Source organism: Impatiens glandulifera, chromosome 7, assembly GCF_907164915.1.
Source record: "Impatiens glandulifera chromosome 7, dImpGla2.1, whole genome shotgun sequence".
NCBI classification, from domain to species: domain Eukaryota; kingdom Viridiplantae; phylum Streptophyta; class Magnoliopsida; order Ericales; family Balsaminaceae; genus Impatiens; species Impatiens glandulifera.
Window position 1 is genome coordinate 8,353,975 of NC_061868.1, and position 13,146 is coordinate 8,367,120.

Sequence of the window (13,146 nt, forward strand, 5' to 3'; positions counted from 1 at the left end):
TTTAGATGAAATGCGTGAATGTCATCCCGTAAATTGAAAGTCGAGAAATGACATTAATGCATTTTCATCTAAAATGCGTTAATCAACTCACGCATTTTAGATGAAAATGCGTGAATGTTATTTCTCGTAAATGATCGGTAAATCAGGCGCCCGAGGTATTCCTGACTTTTCGCAGGACAAAAGGACCCCTTTTGCCAACTTTATGAGGCGCGAGCTTCTTTTGGAATTAAGGCTGTTATGAGGGCCATCTCATCAAATTTCCCTCTCATTCTCTCTCTAATTTTTTTTCATATTTAATATTTTCTTATAAGATTTATTATAAATTCAATTAATTAACTCAAAATATTATATATTATTCCCTTTTATATTATCATATTGGTCTCTTAAATTGTTTTTTATTTATATTTTTTTTTGAATATTAATGATTTTAGTTAGATCATTTTGACCAATTCTTATTTTTCATATTATAACTCATTTAAAAATAAAGAATAAATAAATTATTAACGATATATATATATATATATATATATATATATATATATATATATATATATATATATATAATATATATATATATATATATTATTAGAAGAGAGAAATAATTAATTAAAAAAATTAAGAATTTTTTATATTTATTTTATTATTCTCTTAAATATATATTTTTATCAAATATAATATATATTTGAAAATATATATTTTGTTATTTATTTGATTTATTATTTTCTTATTATTATTCTATTTTTTTAAATAAATAAGTTAAATAATAAAATATATAAACATATATTTACAAATTAATAATATAAATAAATTATTAATAAAGATTGAAGAGATAAAAAATAAATTATGAATAAAGTAAAGAGTAAAAATTATTAATAAATATGAGAGAGATAAATAAGCATTTAAAATTATGCTTAGTAATAGGTTCAATCACTCATCCACATCATTTCGCTATTCGCTGTAAAACTTTTACTTCCCCTATATTACTCATTTATGCAAGTGTTCCTTGTACTTTTACAATTTTGTAATATAAACATGTGTGGCTGATAGAAGTCATTTTTGGTTAAAAATACAAAATTTTTTATGTAATCTTATACTATATTCGGTATTAAAACTCATATATAATATGACACTATTAATATCGAATATAAGAAGGTGGATTTTGTTTAAACGGCAAAAGAAAAAATATTTATATAAATAAAATAGAAAATATCAATTTTTCCGCATAAACTGATTCAAAACAAGTAGGATACAATATAACTATATATTTATGCAGTAAATATGTACATTTACAATCTTTTAATATCTATATATATTTATGTCGGATAGTTAATAGATCAAACCACTTTTTTTTTTTTTTGTTATATTTAAACTCATAAATAATGTGACAGGTGGTGGAATTAAAAAAAATGTTTTTTTTTTTCCGGAAAAAGTGTGCGACTAATCCCGAATTTAACTAGACGATCCGAACATATAGCCTGACGGACTCGAAGATGAACCGCCAATGCTGGAAATATTCAAATCTTTTTTCGTTGGTTAGAAGAGGAGATAGATCTTGATTTGAAATGAAGCAAAAATTATTTATATGAATAGTTAAAAAGAAAGATGAAACAAAGGCTGGATCACACACTAAGCTTAATTTTATTTTCTAGACCATCAAATTAAAAAGCCACTTGAACATTGAACGATATGAATTATTTACCCTGTTATAATATAAAAAAAATATATATATGTAATATATTATCTATTGATAGGATAAGTTGTGATAATATAAATATTATATTAGTTAATTTCTTATATAAAAAATAAGTTTTATAATTAAATAACGTGTGATTTTATTCTCAATCTTTAAAATTCTATTTTCCTTATCTTGGATTCTAAACCTTAACTCAAATAAACAAACGATTCCAAAACTCAAAAAATGTGAGGTTTAAAATTAAATGTTCGAAATTGGCCCCAATAGGAATTTCAATTTGACTCCTCGAACATTAATAAATATAATAACATTTTTCTATTTAAATTCAATAATTTTAAATAATGAATCTTTTCTATTTAATGAAATTTTAATAAAATACAAAGAATCATGTCCATCTTGCATAATATAAATTAAATAATGAATCTTTTCTATTTAATGAAATTTTAATAAAATACAAAGAATCATGTCCATCTTGCATAATATGTACAAATTGTGAATGGTTAGGTAAGAGTGTTTTTGCAACACTTGTCTTTAAATGCTTTGAGGTAAAAATTTCCGAGAACATATGTAGTTTATATTTTCTACAATAACTTTTTATAATATTTATTTTGAGGAAAATTGTTAATATTATTTCATTGTAAATCTTAAAAGTACGAGGGTCAAAAATCAAAGTTAAACAAATTCTAGTTATGATTAAAAAAATAAAAAACTGATTAGTAGCATTTGTAAAAACAAATAACAAAGATTATAACGAAAAGAATACAATCAAAAATAGATTATAACTACCTCAATCGGGGTGTTTATTTCCATATAAACCTGTTGCGTCATAAAACCTTCTTCCCCTTCCTCTTGCGATGTAAGGACATTGAATTGAAGACGATGTTGATGATGCTTGCTTATTCCCATTGTATAATCTTTCTTGGTACGAACTCGTGATAATCTGATAGAAAGAGTTATTTTTTAGGACTTCAAGGTTCTTATATTTGTTGTCCTCTATTTGATTTTTAGGATTCTTGCATTTGTTTCCTTCAGTATCAGCTTTGGTATCCTCTATATTTGTCTTGTTATCCTCAGCTTCAACTTGATTAGTCTGTGTATCTTCCTCTCTGGTTTCCTCTACTACAGCTTGATTTGTTTGAGAATCAACTTACTTCTTCTTCCTAAACCTCTATTTCATTACAACATTTCCTCTTCTTTATTAGAGTCTCATGTACCCTCTTTTCTTAAATCACATTATTTTCTTCCTTTTTAGACTCCTCCTTGGCTTCAACTTCCTAATCTTCCTCCACATTTTTTTCTTTGATATTAGACTCTTCTATTTTATTTTCTTGATTTTTTTTCTTCCTTAACTTTCAGTATTCTCTACTCTTCTTCCTTAGTTTGAGAACATTTCGTGCTGACATGTTGAAAAGTATTACAGAATGAACACATGTGTGACCTTCACTCATAAGTAATTTCCATGACAACATATTTTCTTTTATGTCAACCACTGTCATTTTATTTGTCAATTATAGAAAAGGAAAGATGCTCTCCTCCTTCAGTAATTGGGTATATATAATGGTCTATCCAATAAACTTTCAAAAGAGCTTCTACATTATACATGTGTGCATGGATATTCCAAACTTTGAACCATATCTAACTTGTTTCCTTAGATTTTCTTAAGAGGTTCAAATATTCAGACTATTTTTCCATCTTCATACAGTTGAATCCAATATATGTATGCCCATTTTTTAGAATTTCATCCAGATTTGATCCCTTCTTGAATTTTAGAACGTAGAGATCATGTATATTTATTGAAATTTTCTCCAGTCATTTTTCCTTTCATTGCTTTATAAGTGCCCCTTTGGTGACTAGGAAGAAAACTATATTCTTTATTATGTAGTTTCCCACCACTACACTTTCTTATTCCTTAACACAATTTTCTTCTACTACAGGAAGCAATTTAAATTCATAAAGAGAATTCAGTACCTCCACTTTTGTCTAAATATATTGCCCAAGTAGATTTTTCCATTGTTTGTATGCATGAGGAGCAATTGGGCCTTTGCTGCTTTCCTGCACTTTTCATTAATTATTTCTTCATCTATTCTGTTAATTTTTTCCCTTCAGTTTCTTTGATTCCTTTAAGAACAAAGTCATGCATTTCTTTCACTTTGTTGTTTTTTATTTTACCTATATTCCAATAAGACTTTAAAACATGGGATTAAAGTAAGAGCAAAAATTTTGAACGACGACCTTGTTCAAACCCTAGACGATGTTTATTTATTTCGCAACTTATAACCCTAGATGATTTTTCCTCGATGTGCCAAACGTGTCAGATGTCTCAGTCGTGCCGATTGTGCCGACGATCTTTACTCCGACCACGTTTCCTTTAACAAACTACAAAATCAACTAAATCGTGTGATTGTACCAATTGTGTCGATCGTGCCGACGATCTTGATTCGGATGTGATTCTTGTTGAATATGAGAATGTGCAATCGCTGGAAATCTCTAATGCTTTACTCTCTTTAGGGTTTCCTTGTAAAGTAAAGAATTTTTATTTTTATTTTTATTTTCGTGTGACAAACTCGAACCCAATATTTCACAAGGAGGTTAAGGATATTCACCTCTTATTACTGTTAGTCTAGAAGAGGGGATACAAATGGACAACGGATTAAGCTGTTACGAGGGATTATTAGAGTTAGGTTTCTTAACCCTAAAGTAAGCTGACGGGTAGACGTAACAGTTATTAATAAGGCAGTTAGCCAAAATATGGAATAATTGATTAATTGAGAATAAATAATTATTTATATGGAAATAAATAATTATTAATAAGGTAGTAGCTAAAAATGTGAGATTGACGGGAAATTGATTATGGCAGCTGGAGAGTATATAAGGAAGGGATATAATCTACTGAATATTCGGCTGAGGAATTGATTATGGTAGATGGAGACTATATAAGGAAGAGATCCTGATCCGCAGAAAACACAAGACATTATTCGAGAAATTTCCAGATCAACTTCTCTCTATCTTCTTCATTCCTCCCATTGTATTCACCCTAATTGTTAGGTTTTATCTCTCCTCTATCAATTCAAATATTATCTTATATTCTCTTCGTTCTTCATTCTATTTCTATTATTTATGTCATTTCAAGATATATATACCTAATTCAAGTTTAAGGTATATCATTGGTATCAGAGCAACGTTCTTGGAAATATGGTGGAAACACGCATCGTCGGGTAGTTGAATGAAATCCGTAAACATAGTCAGACGCATGAATGAATAAAGTGTAGTGAGTTGTCAAAATGAATTTTCCAAAATTCTTTGGAGAATATGTCGAAGATGTCGAAGACTGGATTTATGAGGCAGAAAGATTTTTTCGAGTTAATAACACGCTTGAAGAAGACGAGGTTCATCTTGCGAAAAGGCACTACGATGGCTAAGGGAACACGTGGTCATGAAAACTCTGAGTAGAGGATTGACGTGGAGAGAACTAAAACAACTATTGCGACGTGAGTTTGGGTCATGTGCAAGGGAGGATTCAAGACATATATAGAAGAAAGTGCAGCCAGAACCGTGGAAGGTAATCGCGGAACAGTGTCAACAAATAACCGACTTGTTATAATCATGAAGGATCGCCGATGAAATTAAAAGACAGAAACAAAAGGCCGATGAAAAAATAACAAGGCAAAAGTGGGAAAACGATCGTCAAAAATTGAAAGTCGAATCCGATGAATTACTGAAAGATGACAAACAACCTAGAGAAGACGTGGGACAATCGACAAATTCAACATCGACACATTTACAATCGACTCCTTCCCCATTGACATATTCGGCTCCAAACAAAGACGAAACCTCTTTTGATGGCGATTGTTCTAAAGTGGAAGACACACCTCTTGTTGACGACTTTTTTTATGGAAAGGAAATGGAGACTTCACATAGTCATATAAAACACGACAATCTAGGTCTCGATGAAGAAATCTATGATAATTCAAGTTCTTCGATTATTTATTTGCAAGTCTCCCAAGTGTACGATGACAGAGAGAATGCGAAGACAACCTACGTTGGAAAAGATGATCATTATCGGGTTGACTTGGGAGAAATAAAATTTAATGAAATATTTGAAGATGTTTTGGGCCTTGAAGATAGGATATTTTCGTTTGATCCCATTTCTCAAGCGTACTTAGCGCCAAGTCCAAATTGCGTCAAGATTTTGTGGTTCGAGAAACCTCAAGATGTTGGATCTTGCTTTTAGAAAATTTTATGGCATAAAACATGGATGAGATGCAAATACTTATTATGGTTTGAAGAACCACCGGATGTAGAGTTTTGTAATTGTTCTTATGTCTTACAATTGGGAAATATTTTGAGACAATTTGTGTGGTTTGAAGAACCACCAAATATTCTATGGAAACAATTTTGGTAATTTATATGGTTCGAAGAGCCACCAGATACTTTGGAGTGTCAGCTAAACCTTCGTTTATTGTCTACATGGGAGAATGAATCTTAGTTGGAACCTGAATTTCCAAAATTTGGTTTTGTTGGAAATAAGTCGGCTTCTTTTAATTGTGTTGTTCGTGGTCGAACAAATGTTGAAGGGGTGGCTAATGTTACGAGGGATTATTAGGGTTAGGTTTCTTAACCCTAAAATAAGTTGATGGGTAGATGTAACCCTTATTAATAAGGCAGTAAGCCAAAATATGGAATACTAATTGATTTAGAATTAATAGTTATTTATATAGAAACAAATAATTATTAATAAGGTAGTAGTTAAAAATGTGAGATTGACAGGCAACTGATTATGGCAGCTGGAGAGTATATATGAAAAATAATATAATCTACAGAATATTCGGCTGAGGATTGATTATGGTAGGTGGAGGCTATATAAAGAAGAGATCGGGGGTCTATAGAAAACACATTAGACATTATTCGAGAATTCTCTCAAGATCAACTTCTCTCTATCTTCTTATTCTTCCCTCATTGTATTCACACTATTAGGGTTTTATCTCTCTTCTATCAATTCAAGTGTTATCTTATATTCTCTTCGTTCTATTTCTATTTCTATTATTTATGTCATTTCAAATATAAATACCTAAATCTACATTAAGGTGTATCATTGGTATCATAGCGACATTCTTGGCAATATGGTGGAAACACGTATCGACGGATAGTTGAATGAAAATCATAAACATAGTGAGACGTATGAATGAATAAAGTGCAGTGAGTTGTCAAAATGAATTTTCCAAAATTCTTTGGAGAAAATGTCGAAGATGTTGAAGACTGGATTTATGAGGCAGAAATATTTTTTTGGGTTAACGACACACTTGAAGAAGACGAGGTTCATCTTGCGACAAGTCACATGAGGGAAAAGGCACTACGATGGCTTAGGGAACACGTGGTCATGAAAACTCTCAGCAGAGGATTGACGTGGAGAGAGTTAAAACAACTATTACGATGTGAGTTTGGGTCATGTGTCAGGGACGATCCACGACATATACAAAAGAAAGTGCAACTAGAACCGTTGAAGGTAATCGCGGAACAATGTCAACAAATAATCGACTTGTTAAAATCAGGGAGGATCGCTGATGAAATTAAAAGACAGAAACAAAAGGTCAATGAAGAAATAACAAGGCAAAAGTGGGAAAACGATCGTCAAAAATTGAAAGTCGAATTCGATGAGTTACTAGAAGATGACAAGCAACCTGTAGAAGATGTTGGACAATCGACACATTCCACATTGACACATTCATAATCGATGCCTTCCCCATTGACATATTCGGCTCTAAACAAAGACGAAACCTCTTTTAATGATGATTGTTCTAAAGTGGAAGACACACTTCCTGTTTAAGACTTTTGTTATGGAAAAGAAATGGAGACTTCAAATACTCATGATATCAAACACGACAATCTTAGTCTCGATGAAGAAATCTACGATAATTCAAGTTCTTCGATTATTTATTTGCAAGTCTCACAAGTGTACGATGACAAAGAGAATGCGAAGACAACCTACGTTGGAAAAGAAGATCATTATCGGGTTGACTTGGGAGAAGTAAAATTTAAAGAAATATTTGAAGATGTTTTGGGCCTTGAAGATAGGATGTTGTTGTTTGATCCCATTTCTCAAGCATACTTAGCGCCAAGTCCAAACTGCGTCCAGATTTTGTGGTTCGAGAAATCTCAAGATGTTGGATCTTGCTTTCAGAAAATTTTATGGCATAAAACATGGATGAGATGCAAATACTTATTATGGTTTGAAGAACCACCAGATGCAGAGTTTTGCAATTGTTCTTATGCCTTACAATTGGGAGATATTTTGAAACAATTTGTGTGGTTTGAAGAGCCACCAGATACTTGGGAGTGCTAGTTAAACCTTCGTTTATTATCTACAGGGGAGAATAAATCTTGGTTGGAACATGAATTTCCAAAACTTGGGTTTGTTGGAAATAAGTTGGCTTCTTCTTTTAATTGTATTGTTTGTGGTCGAACAAATGTTGAAGGGGAGACTATTGTTACAAGGGATTATTAGGGGTTAAGGTTCTTAACCCTAAAATAAGTTGATGGGTAGATGTAACCCTTATTAATAAGGCAGTAAGCCAAAATATGGAATATTAATTGATTTAGAATTAATAATTATTTATATGGAAATAAATAATTATTAATAAGATAGTAGTTAAAAATGTGAGATTGACGGGCAACTGATTTTGGCAGCTATAGAGTATATAAGGAAAATAATATAATATACAGAATATTCGGCTGAGGATTGATTATGGTAGGTGGAGGTTATATAAAGAAGATATCGGGGGTCTATAGAAAACACATTAGACATTATTTGAGAATTCTCTCAAGATCAACTTCTCTCTATCTTCTTATTCTTCCCCCATTGTATTCACCCTATTAGGGTTCTATCTCTCTTCTATCAATTCAAGTGTTATCTTATATTCTCTTCGTTCTATTTCTATTTCTATTATTTATGTCATTTCAAATATATATACCTAAATCTACATTAAGGGTGTATCATAAGCACATATCCCTCAAGCACACTTAACCATTAAACTAGACGGATAACTTGTTGCTTGATGGACTCGAACTCAAGACCTTATGAAGGCTGATAATATTCACCTCTTGTTTCCACTAGGCTAGAAGAGGGGATTAAAAAATATTGCCACAAGGGGTTAAGAACATAGCCTAGAAATACACTTAACCAAGCACAAAATTTTCCGCCTAACAAGCTCGAACTTAGGACCTCTTAAGGAGGCTGGAGATATCCACATCTAGTTTACACTAGGCTAAAAGAGGAGATAAAATGTAGCCACGAGGGGGTTAAGAACATAGCCCGTAAACATACTTAACTATTTAACCAATTGTAAAATTTGCCACTTGACGGGCTCAAACCTAGGACCTCTAAAGGAAGTTGGGACATCCACTTCTTGATGTCGCTAGGTTAGAAGAGAGGATTAAATAAAAATATGACCACAAAGGAGTTAAACACATAGCTCACAAACACAGTTAATCATTTAATTAGGCACATAACTTGTCACCTAACGGGCTCGAACTCAAGAATTCTCTAAGAGATTTGGGATATCCATCTATTATTGCCGCTAAGCTAGAAAAAATTAATTATCTAAGTAAGAATTTTTGTTTTATAAATGAATATATTTCTTATTTATTTTATTTAGAAAAGAGTTTTGCTTATGAGCTAAAAAAAATTAATCTTACTAAAAAATGATGTAAGTTAAAAGTGGAGAACAAAATAAATTTTGGTGTCAAGATTTTTTTTTAAAGAAGACATTCTATATTTTACATAAAAGACTCTATATTATTGACTTAATAATTTACTTAAACCATCTCCAACCAAAATTGTTTTTTTCAAACTCAAATATTTTATAGTTAGACATCTCAAATTTCATATATAAATTAGAAACAATACATAATTTAAAGTACAAATAATATAATTTAATACCCAAATCACCAACTTATTAATATTTCACGCATAGATAAAAAAAACACTAAAAAAATGAAGTAGTTGATTGAGTTTGATAGTTGATTGAATTTCTAGTACGTTAAAAAAAAAAAAAAAAAAAGAATCTAAATAGAAAAAAAAGTTAAACAACTAGTAGATAGTTTAAAAATATTAATAATTATATATATATATATATATAAATTAATTGATGAGAGAAATAATTAGTTAAATTAAAATAATAATACTTTTTATTTAATTTTTTACTCTCTTATATATATTTATCAAATATAATATATATTTTATTATATAATTGATTCATTCTTTATTTTATTATTTTGAAAAATATAATATATATTATTTTAAAATTTTATATTTATATATTTTGTTATTTGATTTATTTATTCTCTTTATTATTATTTTAAAAATATATAAATAAATTAAAGAACTTATTAATAAATTAATAGATAAAAAGAAAAATATTAATGAAGAGAAATTATAAAGTGTGATAAATTATTATTAGAGATAAAAAAAAATAAATATTTTGAATTATATTTAGTGATCAAGTCTAATCAAATGGTGATTCTAGTTTTCTTATTCTCATTAGTTACAAATTTTTTACTCTTCTATCATTACTCATATAAAACTAACACGTATTAATACTCAAAAGACCAATTTATAATTAAAAAAAAAAGTATAAGAACGGTTTGAGAGGAGAAATTCAGCTTGGGAGCAATTTTGAGAACTGATTGAAGATGAGCTGAGTGAAATTTATATATGTCTAACATTTCTTACTTAAAGTTTGGTATATATGTTTGTTATGCATAATGTGAAAGTTGATAAAGATGACAAACTTGATAAAAACATTTACTCTAATCATTAATAGATTTATGAAATTAAAGTCATAGGTAGTTCCATTATATTAAAAATGCCCTACATTAGAGTGATGGGGGATAAGTGTGGAATTTTTCTGAAATGTATAACTAATTTGTGTTATATATGTGCAAAATTGTGAGTAATAATACTATATACATATCAATTTTAAGGTAAAAGATCTATATATCTATCTCAAACATAATTAAAAATAAAATCATAAAAATAAATAAACATTGTAATATCTAACCAAACAAGCAATTAATTATAAGTTTATGATAAACAAATTATGCATCATAGCAAGGTAAGATCTATGAGGCTATGACTTAGTCTTTAAATTTAAAATTAAAAACATAACACTAACATTCATTCATAAGAAAGCAAACATAACTCTTTCACTACTCATCGAAAACTCTGATTTTTTCCACAGAAACTTGAACAACAGAAGATGCCCTCGGTAAATCCAGCAGTGCTTGCAACGTGCGTCGCTGGTCCAACTCACGAAGACTCGGGGCTGATTCTCGAGTTCCACATTCATCTGGAAAATCATTGTATATGACTAGATTCTCCAACACTAGTGCATTACGGAGTAGGAACTCTACTAGATGTATCTCCTGGTTTCGTCCCATGAACCCGTAAATTTGAAGAACCTTGAGGCTTCTTTGCAGACAAAGGATATCTCGAGTCTGATTCTCAAGATAGTTATCCTCTTCGAAATGAAAAACTTCCGGTTCATATCCCTCAAACATGTCATTAACAATCATCAGCTGAATAATCATAGAAAATTCAGATTGTTAGAAGTTCTAGAGTAAAAATAAGAAAAATTAAAAAGCCTTATGAATTCTGATAGGCGAATACCCAATCGATGTCTTTGGCTGTATAAATGTCCAACATCAATTTCTCAAGACAAGGACAACTTTGCAATAACAGGACTATTCCAGGTAGTTCTTGTTTCACATAACCGACAGTTAACCTTAAGTTTGTCAAATTCGTAAATGAACCGTGCAGTTGTTGACTTAATCCAATATCTAACGTTGGAAGAACCTTTATCAACAAAACAAGGAAACATTAATAAACAAAATAATGATGGTTAGAGTAAAATATGAACTTATAAACTCACCTGAATGCACCAGCTACTTAAAGCTAGAGTCTTGCAACTTCTTAAATTTATCATAATCATAGCTAGAAAGTTTCCCTGTTCATTATCTGAAAACCCTTGATTGATGTCGATTGAGCAGTCTTCCAGATTGGTTGCATTTCTTATGGTTGAATTCATGAGATATCTTCCTATGATCACCAGGTTCATCAAATGTGGAACAGTTATGTCAATCGCAAACATTTGCCAATATTCTGTCATACAATTGAGCAAGATCAAATGTTTGATTTTCAGATCTTGTTTACAAACGAAAAATCTCTCGGTTACAGAGCATCTCTCCAAGTATAAATCTTCGAGGACTGGACATTTTGAAACAAATTGTCCAATAGAACGGTCTAGAATCTTCACATCTGTCAAATATAGAACTTTTAAGTTCATAAAAGAGCCAAATCTAGATGCTTCAAGTTTGCAGAAGTTCAAAAAGAAACTTGTAAATTTGGGCTCAAAAGGGTGACGAGGAAGTTGAAAAGTCTGTGCTGTTCTTGTGCGCCTCACTGCCAAACCTTCTAGTTCATAGTACAAGATTGGTGTTGATGAGAATTTCAACTCAAGCTTCTCTATGTCTCTTGTCATCAAAAAGTGAACCCAATTGTTAACATTTAAGGAATATATTGTTCTAGGTTCATATTGAAGCGATAATCGTGTAAAGGTTATGAGACAACCAGAGTGATATATTAAAATGCGGTTCACAAACTCTGCAAATCTTTGTTTGCCCTCATCAAGCCATTCACTTCGAGGTTGCTCTTCATGTAATACACCGCGAATTTGTCTTGTCATTTTTGAAACAATTTCATTCTCATCGAGAATAAAAGTTGGAGTTTCATACATAAGATATTGCCATTGTTTTGAAACCATGCCCAAAATTATCCAATACTCAAAAGGCAAAAATAAGAGTATGTGATGCATAACTTCCCTCGGCATGTGACTTATGTAGTCAACCCCTTCTCGTGCAATTTGTTTTGATGTTTCTCCACTTTTGCCATCTTCATTGGTTGGTTGTTTGTTTCTCACCATCTTGAGAAAGTAGTGCTTCAACTAACTATAAAAATGGAAATTACAAGTATGAATTAGGTAATTAACTCATAAAAGGCTTATTTATAAACATTCTAAAAGATTGTTAAGACATCTCAAATAATTATTATCTAAAACATACTTGTAATTGAACATGATTGACTATAAAAACCATAGGATGACTAATCATGCAAATAACTAAGCTAAAAGAACACAATAATGATGAAGAAATCTTGGATCTAGAACCTTCACTATTATGTCCTTTTGAGTATTATTTTATCAAGTATTATCCTTTGCATGTGTGGAAGGGAAAAATGAAAAATTTTCAAGATTAGAAACGAAATAAAGAAAGATTAGACAGTCTATATACCTGTTTGAAAGATTGTATAGTCTACTCGTTCTGAATAGATTCACCACTAATGACTTTTACTAATGGGTTTTCTTTCGATCTATTTATATAAATATTTTTCAATATGAATG

The 13,146-nt window shown here is 30.5% G+C and overlaps 1 protein-coding gene across 1 annotated transcript; it reads right to left on the reverse strand.

The window, feature by feature from the left end:
• Positions 1–10,897: 10,897 nt before the first annotated feature.
• LOC124946272 (F-box protein At5g03100-like) lies at positions 10,898–12,669 on the reverse strand. Its single transcript, XM_047486837.1, has 3 exons — positions 11,620–12,669; positions 11,358–11,543; positions 10,898–11,266 (listed from the first exon to the last, which is right to left on the reverse strand). Exons 1-3 carry the CDS (start codon positions 12,667–12,669, stop codon positions 10,898–10,900), a joined length of 1,605 nt encoding a protein of 534 aa, XP_047342793.1.
• Positions 12,670–13,146: the final 477 nt, after the last annotated feature.

Bases quoted from the DNA above. Each gene is read 5' to 3' on its own strand.
- LOC124946272 (XM_047486837.1), bottom strand. From the start codon at position 12,669: ATGGTGAGAAACAAACAACCAACCAATGAAGATGGCAAAAGTGGAGAA. The intron at 11,544-11,619 runs GTGAGTTTATAA...TTGTTGATAAAG, and splicing joins TAAGTAGCTGGTGCATTCAG to GTTCTTCCAACGTTAGATAT. The intron at 11,267-11,357 runs GTATTCGCCTAT...ATGATTATTCAG, and splicing joins CAGCCAAAGACATCGATTGG to CTGATGATTGTTAATGACAT.